This window comes from Lactuca virosa, chromosome 4 (genome assembly GCF_052849685.1).
Source record: "Lactuca virosa cultivar CGN04683 chromosome 4, Lactuca_virosa_CGN04683_v6, whole genome shotgun sequence".
NCBI lineage: Eukaryota > Viridiplantae > Streptophyta > Magnoliopsida > Asterales > Asteraceae > Lactuca > Lactuca virosa.
In genome coordinates, this window is record NC_136429.1 from 199,479,708 (window position 1) to 199,502,126 (window position 22,419).

The 22,419-nt window shown below is 37.7% G+C and overlaps 1 protein-coding gene across 1 annotated transcript; it reads left to right on the top strand.

Moving 5' to 3' along the window:
* Window positions 1–20,943: 20,943 nt before the first annotated feature.
* On the top strand, window positions 20,944–22,341 carry LOC145107910 (RING-H2 finger protein ATL60-like). Its single transcript, XM_079044869.1, has one exon. It carries the CDS (start codon window positions 21,328–21,330, stop codon window positions 22,189–22,191), a length of 864 nt encoding a protein of 287 aa, XP_078900995.1. The 5' UTR covers window positions 20,944–21,327; the 3' UTR covers window positions 22,192–22,341.
* Window positions 22,342–22,419: the final 78 nt, after the last annotated feature.

The following is a 22,419-nucleotide window of genomic DNA, read 5'->3' on the forward strand; positions in this document are numbered from 1 at the left end:
AAAGGATTGTCTCGTAACAAAAACATCGATCATTGGCTTGAAGGAAAAGGACGAAAATATCAATCAACGAAATATTATCAACAACAAATTCACGAAGCTTATAAGCATTATGTGAATACTTCGTCAACTGCAAGCTCATCTTCAAAAGATTCGAATGTTTCGGTAAAAACTTGGCAACCAGTTTCGAAAGAAAAGCATGATCATATTCAACCTAAAAAGACGAAGGCATGTGTCAGTGACAATCCCAAACTAACAAAAACTTATGTTTCTATTCCTTTACCTAGTGATGTGGACTTAATTGATAGTCTCAAAACTAAAGTTTGTGATTGGGTTAAAAGTTATGCATTTCATTCTGTTTTCAAAACTAATTTCCAAGGACCCAAACAGCCTTGGGTACCTAAATTCTTTCATTGATCGCAGGTACTATGTGACGAGCAATATGATGAGAAATGGTATATCGATAGTGGTTGCTCACATCACATGATAGGACGAAAGGAAAATCTGAGAGATTTTCAAAGCTTGGAAAATGCAGGAGTTGTGAAGTTTGGCAACAATCACAAGTGTTAGGTGAAAGGATATGGAAAAGTCACAAATGGAAAGTTCACTGTTAATCGTGTTGCTTATGTCGAAGGTCTTCAACATAACTTGATAAGTGTTTCACAACTTGTTGTGGGCACTGGCAATCAAGTGGTGTTTAACGAAGAAGACAACATCATTTCGAATGTTGAAACTAACGAAGTCTTGCTCAAATCCAAACGACATGGTGACATGTTTACTCTTGATATCAAACCAATCATCGGCAAACCCTCAGTGTGCTTACTTTCGAAAGCTTCCTCTGACATAAGCTGGCTATGGCATCGACGTTTATCACATTTAAACTTTCGAAATTTGAATAAATTGGTTGTTGATGATCTTGTTCGAGGTTTACCTGTACTAAAATTTGACAATGATACATTGTGTGCAGCTTGTGACCAAGGGAAACAGCACAGGAGAGGACATCCAATTGTGATAGATTCAAAAATTGTGGAAACGTTGGAACTTCTTCACATTGACCTTTGTGGACCATCCACTGTTGAAACTCTCAACAAGAAATGGTACATTTTTGTTATTGTTGATGATTTTTCACGATTTACTTGGGTATATTTTCTCAGGTTAAAATCTGAGGTTGCTCAAACAATGATCGAGTTTATAAAGAAGATTGAGATGAGTCTGAAGAAAAATGTTCGAAAGATCAAAAGTGATAATGGATCTGAGTTTAAGAACAAAGTGTTGGATTCGTACTTAACTGAAAAAGCAATTTCGCATAACTTCTCTTCGCCCTATACACCTCAGCAAAATGGTGTTGTTGAAAGACGAAATAGGTCACTTTGCGAAGCAGTGAGAACTATGTTGACATATGCGAATCTTCCTCAATATCTATGGGCTGAAGCAGTTTCGACAGCATGTTTCACTCAAAATCGATCTTTCATTCATCGTAGATTCAATATCAGTCCGTATGAAATCATCAATAACCGAAAACCTAATGTCAAATTCTTTCATGTTTTTGGTTGCATGTGTTTTATAATGAATCTTAAAGATAGCCTTTCAAAATTTCAAGCTAAGGCTGACGAAGGCATATTTTTGGGATATTCGCACAATTCGGTTGCATACAGAGTGTTAAATAAGCGTACACGAAAAGTCGAAGAGACATTCAATCTTACTTTTGATGATTATTTTGTCAAACAAGTTGAAAAGCAATTTGAATAAAAACCAATTATTAATGAATCATCTGATGAAACTGAAGAATCAAATTCATCTGACTTTGATTATGATTTAATTTTTGGTATTCCTGACAGGGCTGTAGATGTTGAAGTTCATGCGAATGATAATCATCATTCTGAATCTTCGAAGCATACTGATGACTTGGAAATTCCTCAAACTATTGTAGATGTTAATTCAACAACGAATTCTCCAGGAGTTGGCGAAAGTATGCATAATAATCCAGTGGAAGGAAAGCACTTGGATTCGAATACTCTAGTTGAGGGGGAGCATTATTTCGAGGGGGAGAATGGGAGAATTAATGAAGTTGTTGAGGGGGAGCATCTAGTTGAGGGGGAGCATCAAAATGATAATCTTAATGAAGAGGAGCATGAAGAAACTGATACAATAAATATTAATCAAAATGATGATTTTCATGATCTAAATGATGATGTTTCTGTTGTAGGATATGATAATGAAGAGATGTACGAAGATGCACATTTGGAATTTGATCCGGCATATCCACCAATAGAGAAGTGGACAAGGACTCATCTGAAAGATCAAGTCATTGGGAATCCTCAAGATGGAGTATTAACAAGAGCTCAAATTCGTGCAAAGAATGAGGTATTAAATACTCATCAAGAATTTTGCATGTTCAATGTTTTCATCTCGAAAATTGAACCAAAAACAGTTAAGGTTGCAGTGGAACACTCAGATTGGGTTGTTGCAATGCAATCTGAACTGGCTGAATTCGATAGAAACAAGGTTTGGCGATTAATTCCTAACCTGAAAATGTTCCGATTGTCGGGTTAAAATGGATTTTCAAAAACAAAACCGACAAAGATGGAAATATTGTACGAAATAAAGCACGACTAGTTGTAAAAGGATATTCGCAACAAGAAGGGATTGATTATGAAGAAACATTTGCCTCTGTCACAAGACTTTAGGCTGTTCGAATATTTTTAGCGTATGCAGCTCATAAGGATTTCGATGTCTATCAAATGGATGTGAAATGTGCTTTTCTCAATGGTGAACTTGAAGAAACTATTTATGTTTAACAACCTCCAGGTTTCGTAAATGAAATGCATCCTGATCATGTGTACATTTTAGATAAAGCAGTTTATGGGTTAAAACAAGCATGGTATGCAACTCTTACCAGTTTCTTAAAACAGTCAAAATTTAAACAAGGATCAGTTGACCCCACATTATTTCGAAAGAAAGTTGGGGATCATCTAATGCTTGTTCAAATTTATGTTGACGATAGTATTTTTGGCTCTACTGACCCTGCTTTGTCTAGTGAATTCAAAAATTTGATGAAAAGCCAATTCGAAATGAGCATGATGGGAAAAATCAATAATTTTCTTGGCTTAAACATTTATCAAAACAGAGAAGGCATTTTCATCAATCAGGAAAAGTATACAAGGAATTTGCTCGAAAAATTTGGAATGACAAATAGCACGAAGCTAAGAGTACCAATGGCAGTTGGAACAAGGCTATCTCCTTCGTTAGAAATGTCTGCGGTTTATCTTACCTTATACAGGAGCATGATAGGTTCGTTGCTTTATCTTACTGCAAGTAGACTTGATATCATGTTTTCTGCATGTAATTGTGCTAGGTATCAAGCAAATCCACGAGAACCACATTTAATTGCTGTGAAGAATATCTTTCGTTATCTCAAGGGAACAATTTCGTTAGGATTGTGGTATCCTTCGAAAACAGGGTTTTTCATTCAGGCATTTTCAGATGCAGATCTTGGAGGGTGTACTTTGGATCGAAAAAGCACAAGTGGTGGTTGTCAATTTTTGGATGGCAAGTTGGTTAGTTGGCAGTCGAAGAAGCAGACGTGTGTTTCGATTTCTACTGCTAAAGCTGAATATGTTGCAGCTGCTACTTGTACTTCACAAATTATTTGGATTCAGAGTCAGTTGATAGATTATACCGTTAATATGAAAAAGATTCCATTGTATTGTGATTCTCAAAGTGTTAAACGCATTTGTCATAATCCAATACAACATTCGAAAACAAAACATATTGTTCTTCGTTATCATTTTATCAAAGATCATGTGGAAGATGGCAATATAGACGTCCATTTTGTAAAAACAACGGATCAGCTTGCTGATATTTTTACAAAAGCTTTGGATGAAAAATCATTTGTTCGAATTTTGACAGGATTGGGAATGATCGAAGCAAGTTCAGTTCCAGGAATGATTTCGAATGTATAACAACGAAGTGTTATGTAAATATGTCGATTCAGAGGTCATCATGACTCATTCAGAAGCTGACTGTATTAACCATTCAGTGGTTACTGTTCATAGTCAACGCTCCGACATGCTTCGACTTCGTTACATTGAGCATTTTGGTTTGGTGTAACTCTTTTCGTTAGATTTCTAACTTTGTTTTGTCATTTTATTTTTGAAAAATTAAAAACTACAAAAAGATTTTATCTTTGTTTTGTCATTTTATTTTCGAAAAACCAAAAACTACAAAAAGATTTTATCATTGTTTTGTCACTTTAGTTTCGAAAAATCACAAAATTCAAAAAGATTTTCTTTTGTTTGTTAATTGTTTCTTTTAAGAAAAATCAAAAACATCAAAAAGATTTTTGTTATTTTGTTCTTTATCTTTTGTGTGTACAGATTTCACGAAGGATACAAGGGTCATGCTTATGTTTCTCTGGGAAGGTACAATTTCGACAACTTTGTACTAGTTAGACTGTCCCTAGAAGCATGGTGCAGCATGTCGACCCAAGCCTCCATAGACTCAATGTGTGTTTACGAAAGCTTTAATGAAATTTTTCTTAAAAAAATTTCTTCCCAAGTCAGGCTTATATTCACATTAGTCAAATGAGCTACCTTACTCTTCTCAAATGAGTTAAGAGTTGTATGTTTGGTCCGATCATAACAGAGGTACAAGTGTTTTCGTGAACCAATCTTTTTCATCACTAAATTTCTTACACTTTCACACACGAAGACATATGTCCAAGAGATCTTTGATTCAAACAATCAAGATTTAGACATGTCAAAATTCTGTGTTAATGATCTGACATCATGAGGCCGTGATGAAAGTGAAACCCAACATTCTATCTTCATAAGGAATTGACGGGGAACTATGTTCCTATTTTGACGAAACATTTGTTTCAGTACCACTTTTCGAAACTCCAAATCATATTCATTTCTTATGAGTAATCTTGATCAAACTATCGAAGCCCATGATGTTTGTTACCCAACAGGATTCAGTCTCAATTCTTTCATGAATATGATTTCCGTGTGAGTTTCATTTGCTTTCGAAGTTACTTTCAAAATAATTCAAAGCATACTTGTCACTGACTACACCGGTCAAACAGGTAATTTCGGTTACAATTACTCACCTTATGTTTAGGTTGATATGTAACGAAATTGTAAACTACCCATGAAGCCTTATAAAAGAAGCCCTTCGATACTTCTATATAGGTATTCGATTGAAATTAATGGGAACATACACAAGCAGTTGATTATCTCTCTTGATAATTAACGAAGTAACCTTTGCCTGGGGTTTATCTGCTTTTGTGTCGAAATATTTTTTTTGACATCACAGATCCAAATTTTTGTTAATTTGCTTCTTGTCTTTTATTTGACACACTGCACTCACGAAATCCTTGAGGTTCTGAGTAATACCAACTCAGGCTGATGATTTCAAACATCTGGCACATGACTTCGCTTTTTATCCCAAAAGTGAAAGAGCCTTACCTCCATCCGAAGATTGGTGACTGTTACAATTCAATTGAGATAAACGATCAGACTGTTTGAAAAGACGTTTTGTATTCTGTCCGGGTTTCTAAGTGATGTGACAGCTACTTTTTGACGCATGGCTACTTTATCGGCAGAATGGTGCGAGATTCAAGGTGTCACGTCGGATCTCATTTAATGCCAGTCCCGCTTCAAATTCAAACACTAGGGTTACATATAAAAAGGGGAATCAAAGGGTGTTATCAGTTTACGCTTACAAACGAAAAATTCCCAATTTCTCTAAAAATTTACGATTGTTCTTCAAAGTTTCACCAAACCCTAATCATGGCCAATTCTTCTGATGTCGTTGTTCAATCACAAAACACTGAAGATGTTACTTTCCAACCGATAATGAAGATTCAAGGCACAAAATATCAAGTTGAAGATGATGTTTCTCTTTATCCAGACGAATTGAAGATGTTGGTAGTCGCATTGAAGAGTTATGTTCTTTCCACTGCCATGTTCAATTCTTTTGTAGTCCCACTTTCATGGCTTTCACAAGCAGGATCCACTGCTACGTACAGTAAAGCAATGGATATCATCACTTTTCAACTGGTGAATGACAAGAAGATTAGATTGTCCAAGAAGATTTTTTGTCAGATTCTTGATATTCCTAATTCTCCAATCTATATTGATCTTTCTTTTGCACAAATCATCCATATGTTTAATGAGATGGGTTATCAACCACCACTCACCAAGATCAGTGATTTCAAGAAGTCAGGACTTCCAACTGTTTGGAATTTTCTCTTCGGAATCTTTCTACGCTGCTTGACTGGTCGCAGTGTTGGTTTGGACAAAGGTCAAATGGAGGTGTATGCGATGGTAGCTGGTTTGTATTATGATATCACGATGGATTATTCTACACAACTGTGGAAGGAATTTCAGAAGATTGTAGAAAACACGAATGTTGTTCAAGGAATTTCGTGTGCCAGGTATTGAAGTTTAATTCTTCGATATTTCTATGCAAAAGAGGGAATTGTAGTGCCTACTGATGAGGAGACTATTGAATTCATCAAGTATCAATTTCCGAAGGAGGTTATGGATGATGCTGAAATCTTTACACACATTGCAAGAATTCCATATGCAATGTTACAGCGTGTTGATCCAACGAATTTGGTTCTTATGGAGTACTTAGAAACAATCAATTCGGATGATGGCTCTGGGAAGTTGTTGCCAAAAGAAACAGTTGGTCCTTCGAAGAAGTCTCATAAGTCAAAGAAGGATGCAACAAATACTCCTGAGAAACCTGTACAGGAGCCAAAGAAAAAGAAATCACCACCGAAACAGACGAAGCCAGATGCACAAGTTTCGACTGTTGTGGTTGAGCCGATCGAGCCTGTTGTTGATACTCAAGAAAAAGAAACAATCTATTCAAAATCAAGTATTTTTCAAAGAGTTAAGAAAAAGTCTCGTCGATCACGAAAACTTTCTGATGGTTCGTTTAAGTCTTCTTCTATGGTTCGTAAACCATATCTGAATCATCAAGGCATTCTCATTCGTGAGGTTCCGGCTCCTGTTTCTCCTTCTTCCAAGAAACGAAGAGCTGAAGATGTTGCTACACATATTTCAAAGAAGAAGCTAAAGAAAAGAAAGATGGTTCTTCAAGCAGAATGATCCGAATGGGAGAAAGTTCCTGAAACTCCTGAAGCTACTATTCTCCAATCAACATCTATTCCTGAGCAGACTAAGGTCACACCACCCGAAGTTTCGTTAACCGAATCAGTTCTTGAGGAGGTTCGAACTTCAGACATCAATACACACGTAGCTGATACGGATGTAAATGTCAATATAGATGAAGGAAATACGAATAAAGAACTTGTTGTTTCTACTCAATGTATTCCTGCATCTTCTGCTACTTTTGTTTCTTTACCTCCGTTCATTCTTCCTATTTCGAACACTACAAATTCACCCACCTTTGAAACCAGTCTCACCCAACCCATCACTACTTTGTTCTCATCGCAAACCACTGATCCACTTCAAACTACTGAGGATACTGATGTTGACGAAGGGGGTTTTGGAGGAACATTTGAAGAGATGGAATTTGACGAAGAAGAAGAAACTTTCCCCGACAACATGTTAATGACGATGAAGCAATTTAAGATTTTGAATAAGAAGATGAATTCAATTATTCAATCTCAAGTTGACATGGGGGGAGTCAATCTCTTTCAAGTTTGGAACTGGATGTTATGCTTAAAACATTCGAAGCCAGTATGGTTAGTAAGGTGTCTGGAATGCTTCAAGATTCTGAATCTAAAATCTTGGAGAAGGTGGATCAAAGTCATAAGTGTAACGAATTGCGAGTGAAGTCTCAATCTTCGAATTTTGTGAGTGAAGTTCAAGATTTACGAAGGGTGGCTAAACAACGACATGTCTTGTTTATTAAAGATGTGAAGCAAGTACGCGAAGATGTCAACTTAAAGCTTCAAGAACTTCGTGAAGACATGATTAAAGAGATTGCTAGTGCTCAGCAAGACTATGCATCTCTCAATCAAAAAGTGGATATTATTTGTGAGGCTGTCACAAAATATGTCAAGCTGTATGAAAGCTTGAGTTCTCAAGTTACTCAACTTTCTACGGATAACAGTCGAAGCTTTGTAGAGCTTACCTCTTTGTTGAAGGAGTTGAAAGACTTGTCTATCACACCTGTTCCATCTTCGATCATAACTCCATAATTCTTGTCTCAAAAGTTTTCTCAGTTCGAGGCTGTGTTACACAAACAGTTGGCTCCGTTATCCAAGTTTTCGAGTCTTCTACCAACAAATGCCCCACCTGTGGTCACAGGGGTGCAAGGGGGAGAAAAGAATGTTGGTAATGCGAAAATTGCTGAGGTTTCGCATGAAGCTGTGAAAACTGTTGGGAAGATTTTTCAAACAACAATTCCAGTATCAAAGCCAATTATCTCAACTGATGGGCTTGTTACTTCGACAGTTGTGACAACAATGCCAATTTCTACGAAGCCAATTTCAAGACCAATTTATAAAGGAATTGTGATTGGGGAAGGTGGTAGTAGTTCGAAACCCAAAGAAGTTGTTGATAGTTCCTCAGTTAAAGACAAAGGGAAAACAATTTTGGTCGAAAAGTCGAAAGAAGAGAAGAAAGCTGAAACTGATGCTGAGCTAGAGAAATTAAGAGTTGTTGAAAGAATTTTAAGTCTTCGTGCAAATGACCCACCTGGAATGAACAAGGGTGATCCTGTGAAGCATTACAACTACGAAACAATTGAAGCAAGAGTTGCATATAATCATATGTATGCTTTTGAGAAGAAGCCGAAGCAAAGCTATGCAGTTGTTAATACTGATATGAGACAAATGGATTTCCCGATAAATGAAATGATGTTCATCATGGCTCTGTACAAGATTGCTGAGAAATTTGATAATGATGATGATTACACATACATGAAGCTCAGGTTTCATGTTGTGCTAGGGAAACTTCCAGAGGAAATATGGTCACTTGTGAAGATAAAGAAGGTGATCAGTATTAAGAAGGATGTTCTTTTCGAAGACATGATGCAGAACCTTCGATTTTACGTTGCAAGGGCGAATGGCCAGGAATGCAATTTCTCGATAGCTGATTTTCCATTAATGAACTTGTATGATCTTATACAAGTTGCATTACTTTTGAAAGACAAAGATGCTTCGTATCTTCGAGAGACTGATCCAGATGTTTTTCGTCTTGGTCTTGCCCACATCAAAATATTCATAGATAACTACTATGAGTGTTTGGCTCTAACAGATGTGGAGTTAGCTACTGCGAAGGGGTTAGAAGTGAAAGTACCCATAGAACCAACGAAGACTCAGCCTGAGTTAAAGAAGTATGCTGATGGGGACATATGCTTGAAGCCTTTTGGCATGGTCTTCGTAGGGAAGGACAAAAATGGAAAAGCCAAGAGATTCTTATTCCAAGCTTGCGAAGTGGAGAGATACACAACGTCCCAATATACGAACTTCATTGTTCGTATGAATAGCTGCAAGAAGAATAACGAAGGGGGCAAGAAAGAGTTGAAGAAGATTATTTCTTGGTACTCTGAAATCCGAAGGGTGATGCTGTATGTTATACAGATTCTTTTGAACTGAAGATGGTCGACATTATTAAAAAGGGGGAGAATGTAAGGGTCGAAGACCTGTTGTAATATGTCGAAGTCATAAGTTTATTTTACAAGGCATTTATGTAACGAAGCGTACTGTTTTAGTCCTTGTAATTTTTTGTGTGCTTTCATGTTTCCTATAAATAGGGACATTACTTAGAGTTAGATAAGAGTCTTTGTATGAACTTGTCTAAATACTCTCTGTAACAGTGAAAGCATAATAGAGCTGAAACCAGATCATATTTACATCGTGTGTCCAATCTACATTTGTTTAACTCTGATTTGATTCATACTTGATTCAACACTTCTTCAGTTTACATGAAAATGGGAATGTCTAAAGAATATATGAGATTAATAAAACATTTTCGTTACAAATACAATTTTATGAGGATGATCCATTCCGGTCTTTCTATAATCACATAGTGTGTACCGGTTATCTATAATTCAGATCAAATAGACCTTTGAATAAGTGATCCTACTCTAAAACCACATTCAAACAATGAAAAGGAAGTAGAGTGAAAATCACCTATTCTAAGTCTATAAAATCTCAACTATATATAACTTTAACGTAAACACTTGGTAATTATAGACTTACCAGAGAGGGTCTTTTAAACAATTCCTTAAAGTTATTGATGGTATCTAAAATACTTCTATAATATTTTAATTATATGTTTGATTCTTGAACTTCCAGACATAAGAAGTTGATAAGTTTTCAGTTTTGTTGTTATAGCATCCTAAAATACTCCTATAGTATTTTAACCTTTAAGTTTGGTTCTAGAATTCTTCTGGTACCTAGGTAAGTTTTAGACTTGTTGCAACACTACAATCACTCCCAAACACATGTTGGTCATATCTCAAATAAGTATAGTTGATCAGGCTATATTGATCTCAGATATGATTACATAAATGTCTAGGTTTAACTGTAATGTCCAACATCCAAATACTTTTGTTTTGTTCTTCTTCTGATACTCGTTCTAGTATATATATATATATATATATATATATATATATATATATATATATATATATATATATATATATATATATTCTGCATGTACTTCTACTTTTAGAAAATATTGTTATATTTTAAAGTATAACTCTTGGTCAGAGTGTTTTTATCCCAATGTGTTTATAGTTGTATATCTTTTATGACTAATATATTGAGTTCACTATAAACAATGCTCTGATACCAATCTGTCACACCCCCAAACCGGAACGGCGGAAGCGTTCGGGGGTGGAGGACGTCATGTCAAGTATCACAACACATGTATTATAGTAATCAAAGTACAAACAACCATTGCATTAATAATGTATAAGTTTTTACATAAGTGTTTAAACATTACATATTCAAACATCAAAATTGGATATAGTAACAGACAAAAGATGCAGCACAGTACTAGGCTGTCTTCACAAAAGCTTCGGGAGTGTACCTGTCTACTGGATTCCTAAGAATACAAGTTATTTTGAAAGAGAGGATCAACATTTAAGCTGGTGAGTTCATAAGTATTAGTTATTGTTGTTTTAGTTTTAAGAAAGTGATTGATTAAGTTCCAGAAAATCCTATATTTTCTGTTTTACAACTGAAAAGTAGTTTTAATCCCATAAAACCATTATGTTTAAGTATTATTGTACTTATAATATAGTTTAACATAATTTTAACTCTCCATAAAATTATAAGAAGAATGTATTCCGTTTTGTTTGTGAAAAGTAGTTTTAATCCCATAAAACCGTTTTGTAAAGTAGTTTTAATCCCATAAAACCGTTCTATAAAGTAGTTTTAATACCATAAAACCGTTCTGTTTTGTTTGTGGAAAATGATTAATACAATAGTATTTCTTAAAAATACACTACCGGTGAATAACTACCCTATTATTAAACTGGTTAAATAGGGTTAAAATGTGATAAAGTTGTAACCATACTAATAGACTAGAATGAACACGACGACCTTCCGGTGTCGAAACTGGATATGTGACATTTGTCACCCCTTGGCCTGCCGGCCAAACTATAGCTAATAGTCGGGATGTGGGATTGTCGGTCCCATATAGATCTATACACACAATGTCCGGTCTCCCTCCAAGAGACTCTGGTTACAAGAATGTAACATAGCAAGTATATTGCTATGTCCTAAAGACGTATCATCACATTTTAGTTTGAGTAAAGATCGAATTATACCCTTTTCTTGACAAAGTAGTTTAGACCTCGTATACTTATCTAGAAAATATATTTCTCGTTTGTTTCATAAATTATACCTATTATAATTTATATGTTCTATCTGATTAGCATGATCTCTCGTGAATATACCCCTTTGCTCAACGTGATACAAAGGTAACAATATTGATGGAAGTAACCTTTTATATTCCTATATATATATATATATATATATATATATATATATATATATATATATATATATATATATATATATATATTTAAGAAGGAAACAGCCTTCGGACAAATAACCCCACCTTAAGCCCACAACCAAACGAGGAAAAGGAAATAAGGCAACTCATCAGTCCTAAGCCATTTAAGTCTTAATTATATACTTATACATATATGAACATGCTTTTGACAATTATAAGATAAAAGAGTTTATAAGACATTTTGAAAGAGTTTAACAGTATTAAAAGAGTTTAACAGAGTTTAAAAGAGTTTAACAGTGTTTAAAAGAGTTTAACAGTATTAAAAGAGTTTAACAGTGTTTAAAAGAGTTTACATGACTTTAAGTCATTTTGGAAGTATTTGGGTAATCCTTTATTATAAAGATAATAATTCAAAGCATAAGGAAATATTTTATATGATTGATGTCACATGTAATTATTAACACAATTAGCTTGTGTTCAACTTGTATCCCCCCCCCTAAGAAGCATTTAAAATCATTTAAAAGGTAAATTATATGGGTATGAACTCACCTTATGTGAGTGATTCGATTGAAGACTGGAATAAGAGTGTTACTCCTACGACTGAAGTTCCGAAGTACAAATGAGTCCTAAATAGCATATAATGATACATATAGGCATGATATTAGTGATTATAACCACATAGGTGATAGGGAATCAACCTAGGATGCAAGAAAAACTCACCAAAAAAGGGTTAGAAGCAAGTTAGGAGGTTGAATGAGGGTTCACGGCCCTAAGGTGTGATCACGGCCCAAGAACACATGAAGTGTTCACGGCCCGCTTAAATATTCACGACCCAATATGATGGGTTCACGGCTGTAACACTCCAAATCAGGTACACCTTGAAACCCTTGAAAAATAAATTAATTGGAAAAAATGGTCCCTATCGTACGCTGGGCGTACTTAAGGGTACGCTTAGTGTACTATGTGAGAAGGATCACGAAGGAGTCTTGCGTAAGCGGGGCGTACTTAACTGTACGTCGGGCGTACGCAACAGAGGGGCAAAACCATAAAATCCGGACTTGAGACCTATTTATATACCCTTAACTCATTTGAGCCTCACCCTAGACAACCTTCTTCACCTTCAAACGTTATGAGAAAACCCTAATACCATTTGTGAGTGCATTTTGAGCCTTAAGAGTGCATTGTGGTCCTTTTTAGTGTTCATTCCAAGAAGAGGAGGTGGTTAAGCAAGCTTAGGACAAGTTGGTGCTTCAAGGATCTGCATCTTGGTCATCTTTCATAGCTTCTGGAGGTAAAAAGCTTGCATCTTTCCACTTAAATCTTTAGATCTAGCTAGGGTTTCTACCTTGTCCATTTTTGGTTGATTTTGGACCTCCATTGGTGAGTTAAGCAACTTTAGAAGATGGGAATGGCAGATCTGAGGTACCTTGGTCCTTTAGTAGCATAAAAATGGAGTCTTGGTGGATGTATTGGCCTCATGCATGGGTTAAAGACCTTGAAAAGGTCTTAATTAAAGTTTTGGGTGTATTTGAGCCATGCAAAGGCATAAAGTTGCCAACTTTTTGCCTTAGAACGTCTTAAAAAACTTAGATCCGGCTTTTGGACGTAAAGGAATCGAGTATTAAGCACTTAATGGAGAAAGTGCTTAATTTGGTAGTACGTTGGGCGTACCCAGTGTACGTTGCGCGTAGTCCCAAAATCCCAGTACGTTGCGCGTATCAAGATGGTACGCCGAGCATACGGATCACAGTTGGGTCGAATATGTTTTGGGTCTTTGAGCCATTGGGCCTCATTTGGTTATTGGACTTGGTTGCATTCTAGGAATGTTGGGCCATTTCATCTGTTATGGGACATGGGTATATTGATTGGGCTTTATTGGGCCAAGAGGCCCATTAGTGATTTTGGACTTGGACCTTGGGCCCATTAGCAAGTGAAGGATAATTGGGCCTCATGGAAGGGTTTGGAGTTTGGGTTTCCTTTGATTAAGTAAGGTCCTGACATTAATTAATATTATTATTCAGCACGGGAGGTTACGGACTGTTAGGAGAGCAGCTTTTGTGTTCAGCAGACCGAGGTGAGTCTTCTCACCATACCCATGGGTCTAAGGCACCAAGGTCGGCCTATTATGTGATTATGTCATATGTGTTAGTCATTCTGTGATTTTATATACTATATGATTGTGTATTTTGCATGGAAGACTCGGGGGGAGCCCGTGGCATTGGATGTAAGACCATGTAGGGTAGCCCATGGGAGTCCTAGGTAAAGACCGTGTGGGGTAGCCCATGGTATTGGATGTAAGACCATGTGGGGTAGCCCATGGCATTCTTACTGGTTTTATGAATGCTTGGATTATATGAAACGTATAGCTGTTATAGTTAGTATGATATGTTGCATGTGGTTAGTGTGTGGTATGCTCTGGGGAACTCACTAAGCATTAGCTTACAGTTTGTGGATTTGTTTCAGGTACGTCTGAGCCCAAGGGCAAGGGCAAGGCTTGATGGCGCGGCGTGCACTCTCACACAGATGTTTTATGGGACACTCTGATAGTTTGGAAATAAAGTTGTAATGGATATGTTCTTGGAATACAATTGTAACTGGTTTTGTGGATGATAAACATGCATTTTGGATAATTAAAAATGGAAAATTTTGTTTTGAAAATTTGGTCGTTACAAGTTGGTATCAGAGCCTTGGTTTGAGGGATCCGGGCACACTCTCGGGTGTGTCAGAACTTAAACTAAGGAGATGATAAATTGTTTTCAAAATAAAAGTTAAAATTTTTTAAGAAATGAAAAGAAGAGAGTGCAACGCGCGCGATCGGCCGAGCCAAGTAAGTAGTTCCCAATGTGTTAGCCATGTTATACTAATATTTGAGCTTGATGATCGTATGAAATTTGCTATGTGTATGCTTTTAAAATTGTATACGGTTAGGAGCTTATAGCCTCAGAATGATTGATTTAGCCTTATTTCCTGTTCCTTGTTTGGTTGTGCTCCTAGGGTAGAATCTTTTATTCGAAAGTCTATTTGATCCTTTTTTGTGTATAATTTTTCATGCATAAAGGCAACCTATCATGATTGGTTTGATTGATATGAGTAGAGTAAATCTTAGGATAGCCTGAGATTGATGTATGCGGTAATTGGGGAATATGGTTCAGTTTTAGGATGAATTGGAGTTATCAGGTAGAGCATTGGGGAAAGGTACATGTAGGTGTGGAAGGTAGTATTAAGCCTGTACTACTGAAAGAACAAGACTTGTATCTGAGCCAAGGTTAGATCCGACAGCTCTAAGGAGGACCGGTGCGGGAAGATCCCCTATATATATATATATATATATATATATATATATATATATATATATGTCCTGATTATTATGGTTTGTGATATTTCAGTTCAGCATGGTGATGACACGATTTGGGTCAGGGGGATGAGGATCGGGTAGTGGTACGGAGACTATTGATGAGAGGCTGCACGATATCATCGTAGTCGAGGTTACGAAGGGAATCCTTGACGCTACCCCAGTCATTTTTAGGACGGTCAAGGAGGGCATTATGGAGATCATGGAGGAGAGACTCAGATCATTCAGGGCTGAGATTGTTTCGTGCCAGATTAGGGCCCGAACTCCCTTGTTCCAGGAGTTCAAGGCGTGTGGGGCGCCGGAGTTTTTTGGGGTCAGGGACCCCATTGTCAGTCGACGCTGGGTGGCGGATATCGAAAACGCCCAGCGCATGAGTTCTTGTCCGGATGCGGCAAAGGTTGGGTTTGCTTCTTGCATGCTGAGAGATAGAGCCCGGGATTGGTGGGGCGAGGTTACCAGCCAGGTGGGAGCAGCCAGTGTGGCTGAGATGACCTGGGCCGAGTTTGTTCGGAAATTTGATTTGGAGTTTGCACCAGCTATTGAGGTGTAACGACTTGTGAGGGAGTTTCATGACCTTCAGCAGACTACCGAGACGGTGGCGGAGATCACCGTCAAGTTTCGGGAACAAGCTTTGTTGAGTCCGCAGTATGCTACTGACGAGGACATGAGGAGGACGAGATATCATTCCATGCTGAGGGATGATATCCGAGAGTTTGTGAGTTTTACAAGGTGCAAAACCCTGAATGAGATGGTGGAGAAGGCCCGTGAGCGGGAGATGGAGTTGGACTTCCGCAGCAAGCGGAAGCCGAAGCAGGTTCAGACAGCAGTGGATCAGGCTAAAAAGCCTAAGACCTCGGATTCATCGAGTAGGTTCCAGCAGGATCGGGGCCGGTGTGCCAAGTACGGGAGGTTTCATAGTGGGGCTTGTCAGACAGGTGGGATATTTGGGTGTTACTCTTGTGGCCAGCAGGGCCACGTGAGCAAGGATTGCCCCAAGAAGGGATTGATATGTTTCCACTGCAACCAGACTGGCCATAAAAAGGCCGATTATCCGAGGTTGCAGGGAGGGGGAGGAGCAGTGGCGGCGCCCGCGCCCGCCACATTGAGGATCACAGATGACCGCCCTGCTAAGGCGGAAGCTCCAGCGGCAAGGATCCGCGCCTTCCAGCTAACTACCGAGGAGGCTCGGGTAGAGCCAGATGTCGTGACTGGTATGTATTTATTCTTCCATGATCTATATTTATTTATTTCTTATATGTGCAATGTGTTTGTGTATAGGGACCTTTTTGGTCAATGATGTGTCAGCTCATGTGTTGTTTGATTCGGGAGCTACCCGATCATTTGTTTCTCTGGCGTTTAGCAAGAAGTTTCGGGACGCGCCGGGAACCCTGGATTTCCCGCTTGAGGTAGAGATTGCTGACGACCGCACCGTTAGTGATGCGAGGGTATAGCAGGGTTGTGTCCTGAATGTGTTGGGCGAGAGGTTCCGTGTTGATCTAGTTCCGATACCGTTGCGAGGGTTGAAAGTAATTGTCGGGATGGACTGGTTGGGGGCCAACGGGGCCATGATTGATTTCGAGCGCCAGTTGGTAAGGGTTCGAACCCCAAGTGGGGGAGAACTGGTTATTCATGGTGAGAGGGCCTCGTAGGGACCGCACCCTCTGTTCGGCTGCGAGGGCTAGGAGGTTTTTACAGCAGGGATGCACGGGATTTCAGGCTTATGTCTCGGATACGAGAGTAGAGACCGTGGCAGATGTGGGCAGTGTGCCAGTGGTACAGGATTTTGGGACGTCTTCCCCGATGAGTTACCGGGAGTGCCTCCGGAGAGGCAGGTGGAGTTTCGCATCGACTTGGTGCCTGGTGCCGCTCCGATAGCAAAGGCGCCATATCGGTTGGCACCACCCGAGATGCAGGAGTGACCTACGCAGCTTCAGCAGCTGCTAGAACGAGGGTTCATACGTCCGAGCAGTTCCCAGTGGGGAGCACCAATCCTTTTCGTGAAAAAGAAGGATGGATCACACAGGATGTGCATCGATTATAGGGAGATGAACAAACTGACAGTGAAGAACCGTTATCCGTTACCGAGGATTGATGATTTGTTTGATCAGCTTCAGGGTGCGTCTTGGTTTTCCAAGATTGATCTTCGGTCAGGATACCATCAGATGAGGATTCGGAATGAGGACATACCGAAGACAACTTTCAGGACTCGGTATGGGCATTACGAGTTTGTGGTAATGCCGCTTGGGCTCACCAATGCCCCAGCAGCGTTCATGGATCTCATGAACAGGGTGTGTAGACCGATGCTGAATCGGTCGGTGATCATTTTTATTGATGATATACTGGTCTATTCTAAGACCAGGGAGCAGCATGAGCAGCATTTGAGGGAGGTATTGATGAAAACTATCTGGTTTGCATTTGCTAATAGAAATAGTTTCCTTATTCTTGAGGATATTGATCTAGCTAGACGTGGGCATACCTTCATATCTCATATTTGATGGATAAAGCAAAAAGTTCTCCAAATTAGAGCCAAGAATAAGAATTCGTCCACTCTGAGCATCTTTAGAGACGAATCAGTTACTTCAAAAACTTTATATCGTCATTCACCACAAGTCACAAAACTCTTGAACTTCCAAGCACATTGACAGTCATCAGAAACCGATTGCTCTTAACGCTCTGGTTATAGGCAAGTCATGATGGGTGGTTCTTCCGATGACATCTCCTTCATCTACAAAATACTAAAAAACGGTCTTAAATATTATCTTTTTCCATTCGATGATGGATGTAAAGTTCTAAAGAGAAAGAGAAAAGGGAGTACGCTGATGGTGGAAAGGCGGTGACGTGTGTTTGTTGGATATATATATATATATATATATATATATATATATATATATATATATATATATATATATATATATATATATACATATATATATATAAAGGTTGCAGAAAACGCTCGATGTAGGCTCGACGGTGGACTGGGGTCAGGGGATTAATCGGTATAGTTACAGAAAACTCATTTGATCCTTAATACATCACATCTAAAGACTTGGTGCAAACTTCTTAACTCAATATTACACTTATATTTTAACTGCAAAAGGTAGGTATAGTATTCATGAAGAAACCACATTACAATTTACATTTTACAATTACCATTCAAGAACAACATTCTTGTGTCAGGATGTGAAACCACACACTGCAAAAAAAAGGAGCATTTATGATTATGACTAGCACTAGCTGTATTGTTGGATACTGATACAGGATCTCAACCACATAATAAAATGATTTTCATCGTCATTTGTGTACACCAATGACACAAGTATACGATTTACCATTCAACCAACATGATCAAGATTTGAAAGACTGAAAAATGAAATAACAAAAGGTGCACCTGCAGAAGAGCAAGGGCATTGCAGACTCTATTTGACAGAGTTGGAGTTAGATTAGGTGGTGATAGAAAGGGATATATTTAAATTATCCCCTACAAGCAAGCAACACTTGGCATTAGCTAAAAAGCATGACATCATATAACATATAATGAATTCTATGGATTTTCGAAACAAAAGAGACATAAAATAAATGAATCCATGTGTTATAAGCTTTGGCTAACTATAAAACCCATGAATCTATGATGCTAATTACGTACCTTGATATTTCAATCGAGCACATTAGCTTGTTATCTGTTATTAGTTTTTTTTAATCGACCATATCATGGTTGTAAAAGTTAGCTTGTCGATAATAGAGCTATGGGAAGTAGGGCATTGGAGTCGTCTTCGCTTGAGGAGTCGGAGTCGAGGATGGGAGGAGGGATAACTTGTGTAAAAACCACATCCCTATATAAATTAGGTATCAGTTAATCAATGTGAACAATTCGAATCCTTTCAAGAAGCTGAAACTGTAAAACATATAATCTTTGTGAATGTAGAAGAACTAACCTTCTCAAAAGATGAAATCTGATGTCGGAGGGATTTTGGAGGAGCGGAGGATGTCGGAGGAGAACGAACGATGGCAGAGGATGTCGAAGGAGAAGGAGCAACAGCGCAACCTAGTACCGACTGGACTGCGACGATGATCTTGGAAGGCAACGGCGAGCTTGGGTTTTGGAAGGCGACGGCGTACCAGAGAAACTTGCTGACGGAATGCTTGGAAGAAGAAGAAATTGTCGTTTTTGTTGAGGAGAGAGAGAGAGAGAGAGAGAGAGAGAGAGAGAGAGAGATCAGTGAAATAGATAATGCGATTGAGATGGAATGAGTAAGAGGAAACGAACCCTAGCAATGGTTTGGCGATTTTGACCCTGAAATGTTTTGAATTGTGTCGATCGCATTTAACCGATCAGGACCCCAGCTCCGCCTTTGACCGACTTTGACCCACAACAATTACATAGGTTGATTAGGTATAAACATAATCGTTTGGCCACTGCCTAGCGCCTAGGCGTTATATATATATATATATATATATATATATATATATATATATATATATATATATATATATATATATATATATATGCAAAAAAATCAAAATGTATTTTCTGTCATTCATAATAATTTAACAGAATTTGTTAACGGTGTTAGTTATAAGGACCATTATGTACCATCTGAGGAGAAAAAATTTCATATGGACCATTTTAAGGACCAACCGAAAAGCAGAAGGATCATTTGTGAAATTTTGTCTTGATTTTATTTTACAAGGAACCAAAAATACAAATTGGACCAAACGATAGGACCATTTCTGTAATTTACTCTATATATAATTTGGTTAAAGGAATGTAAAAAACGTTTTCTAATCAAAATAATGAGATTCTTAAGGCATTATTCGGGATGATAGGGGGTGTTGGTATCATGAAAAAGAAGAACGGTTTCTGCAAATATGATTTGGGAACATCATTTTGCCCCTAATCAGCCTACCTTGTGTGTGCTTTTCGGTGCCCCAAGAAACTTTTTTTAACATAATTTTTAATTAATAAATACAAGAATTCTACAAGTAAATAAATATTTGTGCATTTTACTTATCGAGAATTCAAATTAATTCAAACATAAGTTGGAGTTTGAAAGTAATTTAACAAATGTCTATCATGATTCTCTTAAAACCTTATAATATTAGTATCTTTTAACTTGTGCTAGCAATACTATGAAAAATAATCATAGTTTTATAATCATTTACATATCATGAATACATATCCTATAAAACGTTTACATATCATGAATACATATCCTATAAAAAGTTATTTTATATGATGCCTTTTTATACAATTATACACCATTAAACACGATTCAAACGAAACTTGTGTTTTTCAAATTAAACGAGTCTTATTAATGCTTTAATCTCTTTTTCTTTTCTTTTCTTGCTCGTGCTAGAAGAGTAATGATCATGTGACCTATTAGTATTTTAATAGACTTTATTTAACATTTAAAGCTATGGTAACAATCGACCAATAAAAAAAACAGTTTTCTTCAAATAAGAAAAGAGAGTGAAAACAAAGAAAAGAATTTTGTGCAACAATTTTAAACATAAAAGATTAAAATTTGAAGAAGACTTGACACGTGTCATAAGGATAACACTAGTCAAAGGGTAAAAAACTAAAAATCGAAACAAGAACACAATATGAACACGATGTGAAGGGATGTGGATTTGAATCCTCCTTCGTCTTTGGTCACCTACATACAACGGCTCCACACTGTTTGAGTCGACTTCTAAAATATAGATTTTTTTTTTCTAATGTCATTTTCTTCATTTCAAGACTCAATTATCGTCATCATCTTCTCCTTGTTCTTCCTTAAATTCTGCCAGACTTTTCAAACAGCCACAGTTGCAACTCTTTGAGGTCCCATCTTATCTTCTTCCCTAATTCAATTTCATCTCGAAAAACCCATAAATCCCCATCTGGGTTTTCTCTTTTTCTTGAGAAAAAACCCAAAGAAAGTCTTAGATTTCCACGATTTTAGCTAAATCTCCTGTCACGTTTCGTTGTAAATCAGAAACCCACCGGAAAAATTTTGAGCTTTACTGATAATACACAAATCTCGATCTAAGATGAGCAGTTACCATGATTCGAATGTGGTAGAGCTCGCCGGAAAAATCTTGATAGTGTCAATCGTAGTCTTGTCTGTGGTTTTGATCTTCGTTTTCTTTATTCACCTCTACACCAAGTGGTTCTGGCACCTTCGTGAGGAAAACCAGAACGGCTCCAACACCCTCCGTCGCCGTCGTCGGGGAGATTTTACAGCGGGTCACCAGGAACAGCAGTCTGGTGTCACCGTTCTCCGGCGTGGGCTGAACCCCTCATTCTTGAAAACGATACCGGTTATTCCGTTCGACCCGAAAGACTTCAAAGATGGATTAGAATGCGCTGTTTGTTTATCAGAGCTCGATGAAGGAGAAAAAACTCGAATTCTACCAAAATGTTGCCATGGATTTCATGTTGAATGCATTGATATGTGGTTTCATTCACATTCGACTTGTCCGATTTGCAGAAACCCTGTTTCCGATCAGATTGAAATTTCAGTCGAGCATTTGCTTGAAATTCGTCAAACACAAGAAGAATCAACAGAAAATGGGGATTCACAAACTTTCCCAACAAATATCTTGTTTTGGGGAGATGAAACTGAAGTTAGCACGTTGACTTCTCAATTTGAAGAAGCCAACAATCATCATCAAACACCTATTTCTACTTCCGAACCATCTTCTTCTTCACCATCAAACGCCATTAACAACCAATTAAGACCAGTTTTAGTGATCGACATACCACAACAGATTGACGATGATGAAGATCAAAAATCACCAGTTTCATATCGAATGAGATCATTAAAGAGAATTTTGAGCGGCAGTAGAAGGTTTATTAACCCCTTTGGTCCCGCTACTACTAATGTCGGACAAAGAACCAGAAGCGATCTATGATCAAAATTTCTGTTTTTTTTTTTTTTTTTTTTTTTGAATATTTTTGCCCAATTAGCTGGTGAAGAGGATGCTGACTCGGTTAACCTCTCCTGCTATGTTTTCTTCTTCTTCTTCTTAAACAAGTCTGTATATGAACACATTGATTAAAGATGTTCTCTTGAGGTATTGAATATATTTTAGCTTAGAAATCATAGTTGTATTCTTGAATCTTAATCGAAAATTACCCTC